Source organism: Pleuronectes platessa, chromosome 19, assembly GCF_947347685.1.
Source record: "Pleuronectes platessa chromosome 19, fPlePla1.1, whole genome shotgun sequence".
Taxonomy (NCBI): domain Eukaryota; kingdom Metazoa; phylum Chordata; class Actinopteri; order Pleuronectiformes; family Pleuronectidae; genus Pleuronectes; species Pleuronectes platessa.
Genome location: NC_070644.1, coordinates 812,652 through 828,251, shown reverse-complemented (window position 1 = coordinate 828,251; position 15,600 = coordinate 812,652). Strand labels below are relative to the sequence as shown.

General features: G+C 40.0%; 1 protein-coding gene across 4 annotated transcripts in view; it reads left to right on the top strand.

Annotated features, from left to right (window-relative positions):
• Positions 1-15,600, top strand: part of fbxw2 (F-box and WD repeat domain containing 2) — a 30,462-nt gene that overhangs the window by 4,343 nt on the left and 10,519 nt on the right. For 3 of the 4 annotated variants that reach the window (XM_053410738.1, XM_053410737.1, XM_053410739.1), the window contains exons 3-7: positions 4,459-4,681; positions 5,023-5,217; positions 7,162-7,295; positions 7,397-7,483; positions 8,931-9,100. In XM_053410738.1, coding sequence (XP_053266713.1) covers positions 4,459-4,681; positions 5,023-5,217; positions 7,162-7,295; positions 7,397-7,483; positions 8,931-9,100 — 809 coding nt within the window. The remainder of the gene's footprint in view (positions 1-4,458; positions 4,682-5,022; positions 5,218-7,161; positions 7,296-7,396; positions 7,484-8,930; positions 9,101-15,600) is intronic. The other variant, XM_053410740.1, reaches the window with a different exon arrangement.

Sequence of the window (15,600 nt, the reverse complement as noted above, 5' to 3'; positions counted from 1 at the left end):
CTGAAAAATTTAAATTCACTCATTATCTACTCACCACTATGATGATGGAGGGGTGGTTGAAGTTACACCCAGAGTCTCAGAGGGTAAACAGTGTTGCAGTCTAAATGACCACTTTCTTAAGACCATATAAACCAAAGAAGAAAACACAACATGCGCCTCCATACTGCTCCTAAGGCGTCTTCCAAGTGTAGGGCTGAAGCTATCAATACTTTTTAATCGATAAATCTCATGATTACTTTTTATTATTCTTTTTATACTTTTTTGTTGTGAAATAATGAAGTCATTATTCCACAACAAAAAAAAGTCCAATCTGAACTGCTAATCGGCCTTTTGCAGTCCCTTACAAAATCTCTCCAAAATAGAATTAATGCAAGAGCTTTTACATTCAAGTAAAAATAATATATCAATTTAAATTAAGCTTTTCAACTAAAATATCAATGAAAACCCAATTAGAATTCAAGTAACTTAATGAAAGAAATCAAAACACTATAAATTCAAGGCTAAATAGCAGTCTATCGAACAAAATTTTCTTGAAGTAGCCTAGTAGTTGTATCAATGTCTCTATTAAGTCAAAAACTGAATACATTTAATTATAATTCAATAGTATTTCAACAATGTTTATTATTAATTTTCATACTGAAGATTTAAGTTAATTAAGGTTTATATTTAAAAACAAAATGAAGAGCTTTTGAAAAAGGCATCTTAAAATGAAGTGCTTAATTTTAGAGTTTAAGTTTCCCCTTTTTTCTTGATATATTATTACGTTACAAATATAAACAATCTCAACAAATATGAACAAATACACCTTTTTGCCATCTTCCCACTTTCTCTTGCTTATTGAGAGAAGTAAACTACCATGTGGTGCTACCGTAAACACGGAAAAAGCTGTGCAGGTTAAATTAAGACTACCGTAAATGCAAGAAAAGTTGCGCAGGTTAGTCAAAATCTAATAACTGGTCTCGGTCCGTATAGAACGGCATCTGGGTCTAGAAAGGCATCTGGGTCTACTCAGATTGGGGAACTTTTGGGGGGAAATTGCATTGGTCTGTGTACGGAGGGGGCTGGAGCGATGCTGGGGAAAAAGAAAGGACTGAAATTGAGAGTCTTACAAGTGGCGCCGCACATAAATTTCACACACTGCATTATTCACAGAGAATCTCTTGCCAGCAAAACGCTTGAACAAGACCTTAAGTCTTAAGTTCTTTGATACTGCTATTAAAATTGTAAACTACATAAAAACACGTCCAATTAATATTGGACTGTCTCTCTGTGTAACGAACTGGGATCAGAGCATGAGTGCCTGCTGTTCCATACTGAAGTCCGATGGCTCTCGTGGGGAAATGTGCTGGGACGCCTTTATGAGCTGCGGGACGAGGTGTGCCTATTTCTGATGGAGCATGGAACCCAGCTCGCTGACCATCTCAATGACCCTGCCTGGTTAACAAGGCTGGCGTATTTGTCTTGCATATTTGAAAAATTAAATGGTCTTAATCTGGCACTGCAAGATGAAACAAAAGTATCTTGTCAATGAATGACAAAATCTGCGCATTCAAGAGGAAACTCGAGCGCTGGTCAGCGCAAGTGAAAATGGGTAGTCTCGATATGTTTTCTGAGCTGGACGAATTCATCGAGGAAAATGCACTGACTGTGAAAACAGTGAAGAAGTCCATCACACCGCACCTTCAGTCCCTCCTTGAACACTTTAACAAGTATTTTGCGGAGGAAACTGCTCCAGAGCAATATGACTGGATAAAATCACCATTCACCGTTACGAGGGCATATCATCTGACATCCGACCTGGAGGATGCATTGGTTGAACTGTCAAGTGACAGAAACTTACAGACAACCTTTAACACTGAGACGCTGGCGGAGTTTTGGATTTCGGTCGAGTGGGAATACCCACAGCTATCCAAGGCCGCTATGTATCTACTGATTCCCTTTGCCTCTACTTACTGGTGCGAAAAAAAATGTCTAAGCACTGACCTACATACAAAATAAATACAGATCGCGGCTAAATGTGGAGGAGGAACTCCGTGTGGCTGTCTCCAAAATAAAGCCCAGAATGGACTTGCTCTGTTCCAAGCATATTGCCCACCCATCTCATTAGGTGTGTTTAAGAAATGTAAATAATGTGTAGGCTAAAATAAGTAACCCTAATAAGTAAAGTTTTTGCACATGGCAGCAATAAGGTGTCTGTTGCAGGTTATGCATACAGAAGCGCACAGATCTTGTCTGTGTTTGTCAGACAAGACTTACCTGTGCACTTGTTTATAATTGTATGTTCACTCAGCCCTGCTGTTTAAACAGGGAGATTCCCTGTATTCTGGTTGTATTTTATTTCTCAAATTACTATTAAAAGATGTCATCTCTGTAAGGCTGTTGTTCTTTTCTGTTGTATTAATGCCCGTTTTGCATAGGCCAGGGGTAGGCAACCTTTACTATCGAAAGAGCCGTTTTGCCCCCTCTTCCCCCAAATCAAATTTGTCTGCAGCCGCAAAACATATTTGATAACACAGCGTATAAAGTTATATATATATAGTTATACTATATTAAAACTATAGTTTGTTGCATTTATTAAGTTATAGAACGACTATAAAGAAAACTGTTGACATTATATTTCTCTTTTTGCCTGTTACAACAAAGGAAAATACCAAACTCGTTTGAAGAGGAGAAAAACATACAATGGCAAGTATAGGCCTACTTTGAAATAAATTAAACACAGAACTATGCGCCTATTTGAGTCCTCCCCATATATCTGTGTATATGTATGAAATGTATAAAATAAGAAGTACTCTATTTTGAAATAAATAAAAATATAGAGCTGCAGCCTAATAGCCTAAAAGATATATTTTAGTTGACGAAATATTAAAACTAAACGTGAGATCAGGTTGGACTGGAGGCGGAAAGAGAAATTGAAGCTTGGTACAAACCACCTGCAGCCTCTGCTCTGATCAAGAAGCTGCGGTGCTGATCTCTGAGCAGCTGCGACCAGACAGACTCTGTGTTTTCGCTGTTTCCAGTGTTAAGAAGCAGCCGCTCAGTCACTGAACGAGCTCTGATATCACTGTGTGCCCCGTGGCCTGTGTGTGTGTGCGCTGTCTGGGTGCAAGTAGTTCTGGGACATTGATATTCCTTCGAATCTGTCATACTAGACATAGGTCTTACATTTATTTCATTTTGGTGTTTAAAAAAAGTACTTATTCTAGTCAAAAGTTACCAGAATTTTGTCACTCTTGTTAGTCAGGTCATCAGCCGTTGTCAGAACAACTTTTTTCTTGTCGACTAAGACTGCCGAAAAAACTAACATAATACAATACAGCTCATAAAAGGCATGTTGAAATTGTTTCTCCACTCCTGATTTCTTCTACATTTTCTTATTTACTAATTTAATCATCTCAGATCGTGTACATTGAATGGGAGTAATTTTGGGCCACCGTTCTTTGCAGAATTATTTAAATTAGTCAGAGGATGGGGAATTTTTAAGCGTGAACTGCCCTTTTAAGATCTTTACACAACATTGCAATAGGATTCAAGTCAGGAGTTTGACCAAGTCCCCCCCCCCCCCAATTTTTTTTTTTTGAGCCATTCAGAGGTGTACATGCTTTTGTGCCTTGGATCATTGTCCTGACACAATTGAGCTTGACCTCTAAGTCATAACACTGCTGGGTGGATATTCTCATTCAGGATATTCTGGTTGAGAGCAGAATTCACGTACTGAAGCAGTATAGCAGGCCCAGGCCATCAAATCACTGTGTTTGATTATTGGTATGATGTTCTTATTGTGTAAGGCTGTGTCAGTGAATAGTAATTATTTTGTTGTTTTTTTGGCAAATTTGGGACAAGACTTTTTGTATTTTTTGTTCAGAAGTGGTTTGCAACTTGCAACTCTCCTTTGGATGCCTTTTTTTTTGTGGAATCATGAAGACTAACCTTGAGTAAAGCAAGTGAGGCTGGCATATCTTTAGATGTTTGTCTGGGTTTGTGCTCTATGGAAGAGTATTCTCCATTTCTCTCACAGTGGTTTGCTATAGTCCAAAAGCAATAGCATTGTAAGATTTCAATCACTGGAATTTATTTAGTTTGTAGCATCATGTGTTGCTTTTAGCCTACTTCATATTTCCAGGTAGGTTTTACTTTAATGTTGTTTAGATTGAACAGATCTGGCAGTAATCTTGCCTGGGCGTGGCTAGTGACTTTGAACCTGGTTGTCAATTACATTAGTTTAATGTTTAATTGGTTGATTTTTAAACTTTTAAACTGTGGGGGGGATACATTTTTCTCAATTGAGCTTGGGTTATGTCCAATATGCCCAGACACACCTACAAAGAGATACACACATATTTTACATCTGGTCTTAATGAGTTAAAGGGAAATGCGCAAATAATTCAATCTCAGAATATAAACACCACAAGTACAAAACTATTCAAAAAAACTAACTAAGTGTCCATTTCACTGTAGGTGATAAACTCTTGTCCAGAAGTGTGGCAGAGTGTGTGTCGGGAGCTGGGCTGGAGGATTGATGAGGCCATTCAGGATGCACCACACTGGAAGGGAGTCTACCTGAAGGCCAAACTGCGTATGACGCAGCTGAAAGAACAGGAGGCCTTTGAGACATCATCCCTCATTGGTCACAGTGCTCGAGTATATGCCCTCTACTATAAAGATGGCCTCCTCTGCACAGGTACACTTTCACTCTTTTTTTTTTTCTTCAATTTGGTAAAATTACTATTGTACTATACAAACAAAACTATTTTGAACAAACCACTTTTGTAGACTATAATGATTATTGGAATGTAAAATAAATACAAAATGTTACCATCCATACTCCATATTTGTTCCTCAATCTCATCACCACTCTAAATCTTTAAATTTTCTTTAAATGTAAAGGAGGGCCGCCTTATACAAATTGTGCCATTTAAGATAGAATTAGGACACCAGTTCGACTCATATTGACATCACATTGCTGTTCTGGAACAAGTATTACAGCGATGTGTAGAGCTGGGACGTCTTCTTGTTTTTCAGGATCTGATGACCTCTCAGCCAAATTGTGGGATGTGCGCACTGGGCAGTGCATTTATGGAATTCAAACACACACCTGCGCTACAGTGAAGTTTGATGAACAGAAGCTGGTGACTGGGTCATTCGACAACACTGTTGCATGCTGGGAGTGGAGCAGTGGGTCTAAAATCCAACAGTTCCGTGGCCACACAGGAGCAGGTTGTCTTATATTAATTGTGATAAATTCACAGTAGATATCTGTTCTGGTGGGGGGGTGACACTGACCTCGGCCGCTTTTGTCTCAGATGCCTTATGATTCATATTTACATGAGGGACACAACTTACAGCCAGGTCCCACCTGTCCCTCTTGCTAAAACGGTCTGTTCAACTTTGTTGAGACGATAAAACAAAACTATCCTATGTGAATTACATGAACAGCAATCAGGTGATCTTGTGTGGGTGGCTGTGGCTCAACCAGAAGGTTGGTGTTCTGGCTCTATCAGAACAATGAGGCATTCCGCGATATGTAAAAACTACATAAATGCATTTGATATTATTACCTTTTGATTATATTCCAGCATTTCCCGCAAAGTTGACTCGATCTACACACACAAAGGTCACTCTCACGTGCAACACATTCAGAGTGACAGGTACAAATACTATGTTTTCGTGTGAGAGAGAAACATAGTGGAGAGAGAGAGAGATATCCAACCCCTCAGAGCCGATCTGAACCAGCAAAGCAAAACAAACATTTTTTATAAATGTAAAGGCTTCAGATAAATCCGACTAGCTACTGGCTTGTATGGCTGTCTACAGACTGCAATGTGGCCTGCTCAGTAATCATCCTCAGTTCGCCTTCTAAAATCGTGCTGCTGCTTGAATCGCAACATCTAAGACATCAAAGGACTCTTTCCTGGCTTAACACAATGGAAAAGAGAAAGCTACACTCGGTGACTGTGGGAGCGTGTAAGAAAAGTTTGACTGATTTGCTCCTTCCAGAAATTACCTCTTAAAATGGAAACATCCAAAAGTTGAGCTCTGATAGATTTCATAGTGACATTCTGCAAAGCTAACAAGTTTTGCTACATTTTGATCTAAAAATCATGTATGACAACCTCCATCTGTGGCTTTGAGAGCAGTATAGGCACACAAAAAGTAGCTGAAAATCTGTTCTGCTCTACTCTTGTTCTAAATGGGCGAGAGTCCTTGACTCTCATTAATTTTTTTCCCTGCCGTTTTTTGTGATTTTAGAGTGAACTGTTTGACAAATTTCTTTGAAAAGTAATGGTACACTATTCCCGACCGAGCCACATGTTTTAATGTGCATGTACAACCCCAACTAATACAAAGTTGGGACGGTATGAAAAATCATATTAACAAAAGACAGCAGGGATTTCTAAATGTATTTCATTTGAATTTCATTGCAGACAGTATGAACATAAGATATTTTATGTTAGGGTTATGTCTTGTCAATTTCCTTTTATTTGTAAATATACATCCATTCCGACCATTCAGGACTGCAACAGTCCCAAAAAAGTTGGGAGGGGGGCAAATTAGGGCTAGTAATCACGATTAAAAATGTAGTGATTTGAAATAGGTGTCAACAGGTGCTGTAATCATGACTTTGTACAAAATCAGCATCCAGGAAAGTCCTAGCTCTCTAGAAGCAAAGATGGTCCGAGGAACGCCAGGATCGAATAAGGAAGAAGAATAAGAAGTAGTCAAATAATAAGTATGCAGAATAGTAATATATGTCCAATGCAATAAACCAAACAAAAGACATTTTATTAAAACAATTATGAATGGGTTTTCAAAAGAGGATACTGAGGTAAATGGTCTGTATTTATATAACAGTTTTTAGTCTTGATGACAACTCGAAGTGCTTTACAGTAAAGATTTTGCCATTCATCCTTTCACACCCATTTATATAGTGTATCTATCTGCAGCAGGGGCAAATTTTGGTTCAGAATCATGCACAAGGACAATTTAGCAGGGTTAGAGGACACCCTACCTCCTGAGCCACAGCCGCCCCGAAAGTGAGGTGGCTTGCCTGGAAACATTTGAATAAGGCAGGCCTCCATATTCTAGATATTTAATGGGAAACACTGTATTCCCTTTTTGAACTGTTTTTCAAAAGAAACCTTTTTTTTTTTTTTTTTTCAGTCTTCAGTGTGGACTACAATGATGAGCTGGATGTACTGGTCAGCGGCTCTGCAGACTTCATGGTGAAGATTTGGGCTTTGTCTGCTGGTGCCTGTCTCAACACGCTGACTGGGCACACTGAGTGGGTGACTAAGGTCAGCTCACCTTCTAGTCAAGGTGTTAATATGTGGTGGAAGTTAAATCTTGAAATGCCTGATGTTGAAATGTCTATCCTGTGTTGTCATCTCCTCCAAAGGTGTTACTCCAGAAAAGTGAAGTAGAATCTATGATGCACAGTCCTGGTGACTATATCCTCCTTAGTGCTGATAAGTATGAAATTAAGGTAATGCTGATATTTCCCTTTACTTTTTGAAGTATAGAGAAATGAAATAATTATATTTATTGTTTTGCTGTTATCTCCATGTTTTAGCTGCTATATCTCAATCAATCCATCAATCAAACTTATTTGTATAGCCCATATTCACAAATCACAATTTGTCTCATTGTGCTTAATAAGGCTAGACATCCTCTGCCCTTAACCCTCAACAAGGAAAGACTACCAAACCCTATTAACAGAGGGAAACAATTTAGAAACCTCAGAGAGAGCTACATGTGAGGGATACCTCTCCCAGTCTGGACAGAAGTGCAATTTATGCCACGTGTAATTGAAAACATCAGCAAAATAAGAGTATTTAACATTGATTAGAAGAATCATTTGTAACATAATGGAAAGTGAAGGAATTGAGGAGGTATTGCCATTAATGGTAGTGTATGGTAGGGTAATGTAATGTGATAAAGAGGGAGGAGAGGTAAGAGAAGTTCCATGTCTCGTGTCCCTCGATATTCTAGACCTAAAACAGCATAACTAAGAGCAGGTCCAAGACAAACCTGTATCAGCTCTAGCGATATTTATCAAAAAGGAAGGTTTTCAGCCTACTCTTAAAAGTAGAGAGGGTGACCGCCTCCTGAAACCCTGAGATGATTCGAAAGGAGACAAGCTTGATAGCTGAAAGCTCTGGCTCCTACTCTACTTTTAGAGACTTTAGGGACAGCAAGTAAGCCTAAATTCTGGGAGTGCAGTTCTCTGGCATGGTGTTATGAGCTCTTTTCGGTATGATGGTGCCATATTATTTAGGGCCTTGTAAGTGAGGAGGAGAATTTTTAATTCTAGTTTAAATTTAAGCGGAAGCCGCTGCAGGCAGCGGCGGAGCGGCCTGGGAGAGACACTCAGGACTGAGACACAGGACATGACAAGCTCACGGAGAGACAAATTGGACAGAAACCAGAAAATCGTTGGACTAGCTTTTCCGTATCTTTTTGAGACAGGACATGTCTTGTTTTTGAGATGTTACATAAGTGAAAGAAGAAAGTCCTAGAAATTTGTGAGAATCAAAGGACAAATTGGGATCAAAGACTGTTTCAATGGAAGCAAGGCCTATGTCATCTAGAAATGATATATCATTAGATAATGTATCTCTAAGGTGTTTAGGTCAGAGTATTAGAACCTCTGTTGTATCTGAGTTTAATAGAAGAACATTGCGGGTCATCCACTTTTTTATGTCTTGTTAAGTTAATTGATTACACTGTTCTGGTTTTATTGATGGGTATAACTGGGTGACATCCGCATAGCAGTAAAAACTTACAAAGTGTGTCCTGATAGAGTTTCCTAGTGGAAGCATATATAATGAGAATAAAAATTTTTCCAGCACAGAATCCTTAACTTTTGTGCGCACCGATGACTCGAATCTGAAAATGTATAAGATGGAGAGAAAACTTTGTTTCCTCTGCAGGTCTGGCCTTTAGGAAGAGAAATCAACTGCAAGTGTCTGAAGACACTGTCAGTGTCAGCGGACCGCAGCATCAGCCTTCAGCCTCGCCTGCAGTTTGATGGACGCTACATCGTCTGCAGCTCTGACCTTGGAGTTTATCAGTGGGACTTTGCTAGTTTTGAGATTCTCAGGTAAGAACAAAGTTATAGACACAAGACCAAAATATTTAAACAGCTCTCTATCTCCTGGTTTAAGATTTAAATCAGGATTTGTGCAGATTTATATATGTACAGTTTGTGTAAACTACATATGTTAACCAACCAAAACAGTTGGTATTTTTGCCCAGATGTCAATATATTAGCACTTTAAATCTTCAATCAATCAAATTTTATTTATTAAGCCAATAGTCACAAATCACTATTTGTCTCATAAGTTGCGACATTCTCTGTTTCTCATCAAGAGGGAGGAAAACCGTCCCAAAAAAACCCTTCTAACAGAGGAACAGTAAAAAACCTTAGAGAGAGCCAGGTGTGAGGGATCCCTCTCCCAGGACAAACAGAAGTGCAATAGATGCTGCTTGTAACTGAATACATCAACAAAATAGCAGTGTTCACAACATTGATTAGAAGAAACAGTTTGTATCATAATGGAGAAGAATGTCAATGTTTAAAGGATTTATACATAAGGAAATGTCTGATAGATATGAAGGGAGCAGCAATGACAATTAATTGAGGAGTTATTGTCAGTAGTGATTCTAGGAGTATGCGTGGGTGAGATGGCGTATTGTATATCAAGCAGTCTTGTTGTAATCATAGTCCACGGTCAGTTGCCTAAACGATAAGGATCCGCCACCACAATCATGATCCACCATCATAATCCACGATCAGGTGCCATCACGATCACATTCTATGATCCGCCATCAAGATATCTGATTTATGATCCTCCATCATGATCTATGGTCCATGATCACATTCTACGATCAGACAACATGATCCACAATGTTGCCGGAACAGTGATCCTGGATCTGCAAACGATAAAGCACAAGGACTCCGGGGAAGAAGTAAAGTCGGTCATATTTATTGATGAGACATTATTCTGATCATGAGGGAGAAAAGAGAAGGTGCATGTGTCATGCGTCCCCCGACAATATAGGCCTATAGAAGTATAGCAGCTTATGGTATATGGTTTTTGTGCAAACCACAGTTCTCCTCTTCCCGAACTCAGTCCCCCAGGATGTAACAGAATGCTGCATGCCCTGTGGTCTGGAAAATGTCATGCATAGGTGTGAAAAGCCACAAAATGCTCACCTCCTATTGGTCACTATGGCCACATGACCTGTGGGTCACCGGACCAATATAAGGGAACTTCTTCCCCAAAATCTTTCTCTTTCTCCAATCCCTCCGAGGGCGGAAGGCTGCTACAGCTTTCTTTCCATCCATCCACCAAGAAAAGCAAACGGCCTTGTCCTGCAACGCTGAGGAGAGGGCCTGGCTGCCCCAGCACTCTTCTCTTCCTACCAAAAACCAGAGGAGCGCAGAGTTGCAGCTCCCAGCTCATCTTCTCAAGGAAATCTCCTCGCACTTCAAGCTTCTACAAACTCCTCGTAGCGACTTGATGTCCTGCAGGAAAACTTCAACAAGCAACGGAGCTTCACAGCTCAACAGAACCGCTAAGGCAGAAACCTCTCGACCAAACGGAGACCTCACCGAATTGCAACGGGACAGCAACCTCTTTTCCTTGTCCCTCGGACTGGTAACAATCTTGGCTTAATAATTATACATGCTAAGCAAGACTGTTTATTTGATTCTGTGTGTGTTTATAAGGTTGATATGTGTTTCTGATATTGTGTTATAAGTTCAATGAAAGCTAATGTTAGATAGGCCCTTCACAGACTTCCTTCGTAGGTCTCTCTGACTCTGGCATTCTCTGATTAACATCTACACAGACACGCATAGCATTTCACCTAGTTAAACCTTCCCCCTCGGCTGTGAAGCAACAGCCTTAAAGCAACCTCAGAAGGGGGGGGGGGGGCTCTTATCTTAGGGGATAAAAACCACCATTTTAAAAGCATTCTAGAAAGGTGTGAAATTTGGTCAGCCATTTTGGGAGGCCCCCTAATTTACATTCACACAAACACTCATGTACACCTCCTAATTAGTTAGATTGTTTAGTAATTTGTGTTTTAATAGTTTATTATGTTCATAATAAATGTTCTTCTTTCACAAATGTTCTGTCATTAATGTTGCATAAGTGAATTTTGCCAACCGTTACACTGTTAAGAACTCCATAACCTTAACTGTTCATTATATAATCTTTAATGGTAAAATATTGAGATTTCTAATTGAACTAGATCTAGATGAGACTGATCTTAATCAATAAATTGGCTATCTTTTCCCTTCTTTGAAAGTTGGTGCCCCGCGAGAACTTTAACCAATAAAAGTTATGATTTAATATTAATATTTTAAATATGAATGTTTTATATTTTATTTTGATAACCAAATTTATTGAGTGCCTAAAGGCACACCATTGTATGGTAACACTTTTTAAGCACTATTGCACAACATTAATTGTGTAGCCCGTGTGAGGCAGAGTGAAGTTGGCAAAACTTCATGACTATGCAATATTAATGTGTTTTTCATTTTTGGCAAAAGCCAGAAATAGGTGAATTTGGAATTTTCACTCAAGCCAAAGGTTTTAATACAATTTCACTAGTCTGCCACTAGTAGAAATTCAATCGTATTTACAAACAAGTGCATTGTGGTGAAATTAAATTTACTAATAAATTAATGTTTATTAATAATTAATTTTTAAGAACTACCATTTTAAGTCCTCATAGTGTTGCGCTAAAAAAAGATTGCTATTGTTGCTAATAATTCTAGTTGAACGTTCTTTGTTGAAATTTTAAGAATTTCTTTTAACATTTGAATATCACATATTCAATGTTAACTGGTCAAGCTGCAAAATTGCCTGTAACTGTTAAATGATTTTGAATTAAGACATAGCGTGCCACCGGCCCTATGTAACAGAGCTTGTACCTGGCTGCTACTGCCAAGCATATCAGCCTAAGTTGGATAAGAGAACCTGAGAAAGAGACACAGCGTGCTTCCAGCCCTGTGAATTTATAGAACCCCTAACTGTTACTGCCCTGTATATCAGTTAGTGTGATTACAAGTTTGGTGAACTGTTTTACACACCATAGTTCTGGTTAGGCTAGTGTACGATAGAATCCACACTACTAGGTGTCTGCCATCGCAGCAACAAAGCCAACCACACTGCTTTTGATTTATAAACTTAAATCTAATCCTTAAATTTCATATCCAACAATGGAGAACCCCTGTGTAGAACAATTTGTTTCTTCCCTAGCACCGAGCCTGACCCCTGGCTATCCTGAATTCATCAACAAGTTGAACTTCAATGAGTGTAATAAAGAAATAGATTCTCTACTTAATGACAGGTGTGATGCTCTAACAGCATCAAAGGGTTCATTGTTGAGATGTATGATTCTGAATTTCCACAGGCAAATCAACCTTGCCTGTCAGAGCAAAGCAGCCATGGAACTAGAGGTAAATGCCTTTAGAGCACAAAATGCTCTTCTCCTCTAGGAGGTTCAGACTGCTAGTAAGAAATCTCTGCACTATTTGGAAGCCCTGCACTCAGCAGAGTCAGATCTATTTTCACACAAGGAGGAAGTGTTAAAACTTAGATTAGAAGGCGCGGCCTCACATCAGTTTTGAACCAATGTGATTCTGGTTACTCCAATTCATACTCCTGCGATAGTGTACGGTTAACTCCCTCTTCACTCCCAAGATGGGACAGAATCCCATCCGACCCGAAGTCTTTGGGAATTAAGTCACTTTCTGATCCCCCACTGACAGGAAGAGGTTACAGCTTCCTAACCACCCATCTTTCTGACTCTGAGACTGACATTGATGACATATGTAGTTTATCTTCAAGATCACATCGTGCCTCCTACACTTATTATCCACTGATGCATGACCCTTTCTTGGTGCACAACTCTCGAAAGGGGGGACTTCAACATTCAAAATTGTTTTAGTACCTCCCCCTCAACCAGAGAGACCTGTAGCAGGAGATGCACGCAGCCGGACCTCACAGTGTCCGCGCTTTGAGCTGCTAGAGTTTCTAGCTGAAGATATTGAGCAATTTGATCAAAACAACTGTGATCACAACATTGATAATTACTTTAGAGATCTAGATCTCAGCTTAAGTTATGTGCCAAATGCAACAGAAAGAGAGAAGGTTAGACTTTTGTTAAAAACCAGCTCTACAGCTGTTCACAAGTTAATTCGGTCACTTCCTTCCAGTGTTTCAAGTAACTACACAGAGCTCCGTCAAGCACTAGTCGAGGAATTCTCTTCTACTGCTGATGAGATAACAGCCATTGTTACAGCAATCCGAAATTAAACATTCACGTCGCGAAAATCTCAAGGATTATTTCAGACGTTTAAGGCATGCTTATTTTCAAGGAAAGAACGAACCAGGCCTAGAAGAAAATCCCACCTTCAAGGCCATGTTCTTACGCAATTTACATCCTTGTATACGCACACATGTTGTACTGATGACACAGGAAGGAAAACCTTCAATGCAGCAGATCAGGAAGATGTCACAGGTGGCTTGGGAAACTGTTTTCACTCTCAAGGCTACAGTTGGTGCAACCGAGCCTGTCAGAACAAGCACCAAGGTGTCAAATTTATCCACAGCCTCAAAACGCCCCCCTCACAACAAAACGAGGGGGGGTGACAACAGGCAGCGTTGGGACAGAGAGCGTAGCCGCCGTGTCCACCAACTTCCCAGAGATAAGCATTCCCACAGTAGAAGCTGCAGGAAGCCGTACTCGGATATTCTGGCCCAGACAAATAACCACTACTCAGAAGATGACGACAGCATCTCTGAGTACAGTTCAAAATATGGTTATGACTGAGCACACAGTGACAGCGCCTCTGAAGTCCACTTAGAGTCTGGCTCCGCAGCGCGTTCCAGCCCTGAGCCGACACACAGGCGATCCAGAGCTCGCTCCTCACGGCCATAACCAAAACACAGTTAAATCCTGTACGGACAGTCAGTATTAAGTTTCATGAAGTTAAATAGGAAAACTGTTTGTCAGCAACAGCAGCAAACTGAAAAACCTAAATTCTGATTAAACTTACATACCACTGCCAACTTTGTAAATATGTTTGGATCGACCACCTTTCATATCACAATAAAAAGTCCATACCACACAGGTTATGACATTAGCATATTATTACAGAAACAATGATACAGTCATTTGAATTTTGAGATTCTGAAAATTATGACATTCTTCTGCAGAAAAACCTCAGAAGTTTAAAATTGTTAAGTCTAACAGATACGACTGAGTACTACATTAAGTAAGATCCAATGAGGTCATAAAACTCTCCCCAATTCCCCCCCCAAAAATGACCTTATCATTGTACCTGCCTCTCTACATCTTATCTTACTATTTACAAATGTCACATTTTTCAGTTTTCTCCTTAAACCTATTGAAGAGCACAGGTGATTCATATTGTACTGTTACTGTAACTCTGAATGATTTGTCTAATTTGAATCTTGCTTAGCTTAACTAGATAGTGTACACAAATGCCCAGATGTTACCGTCAAAATGAACTGACAATTGACTTTTCCAGCTTTGCACTAAACATGTTCAAGTACGCCATCAGGAACACACGTCAGTTGCGATTCCTGACACCGCATGGGTGATGTTGGGATATGGTTTTTTTGCAAACCACAGTTCTCCTCTTCGGCCTGTATGTGTTGTCAAAGCCTGAAAACACATGTTTCTTTGTCTAGAAAAAGCCTCCCGAACTCAGTCCCCCAGGATGTAAAAGAATACTGCATGTCCTGTGGTCTGGAAAATGTCACGCATAGGTGTGAAAAGCCACAAAATGCTCACCTTCTATTGGTCACTATGGCCACATGCCCTGTGGGTCACCGGACCAATATAAGGGAACTTCTTCCCCAAAATCTTTCTCTTTCTCCAATCCCTCCGAGGGCGGAAGGCTGCTACAGCTTTCTTTCCATCCACCCACCAAGGACAGCAAGCCGCCTTGTCCTGCAACGCTGAGGAGAGGGCCTGGCTGCCCCAGCACTCTTCTCTTCCGACCAAAAACCAGAGGAACGCAGAGTTGCAGCTCCCAGTTCATCTTCTCAAGGAAATCTCCTCGCCCTTCAAGCTTCTACAAACTCCTCGTAGCGAAGCGATGTCCTGCAGGAAAACTTCAACAAGCAACGGAGCTTCACAGCTCAACAGAACCGCTAAGGCAGAAACCTCTCGACCAACCGGAGACTTCACCGAATTGCAACGGGACAGCAACCTCTTGTCCTTGTCCCTCGGACTGGTAACAATCTGGGCTTAATAATTATACATGCTAAGCAAGACTGTTTATTTGATTCTGTGTGTGTTTATAAGGTTGATATGTGTTTCTGATATTGGGGTTAGCCTAACCCCTAACCCTAATGTTGGATAGGCCATTCACAGACTTCCTTCGTAGGTCTCTCAGAGGGGCTTTTAAAATGGTTTGTGCTTTTCATTTTAAGATGAAACACGCTATGAGTTTGTGTATTAGACCTCTGCTCTTTAATTGGATTTAGATTTATTCTTCTTTAAAATTGTGAAGATATTAAGTTTTAGGTCTGCAGAGTCTAACAAGAGTTACAT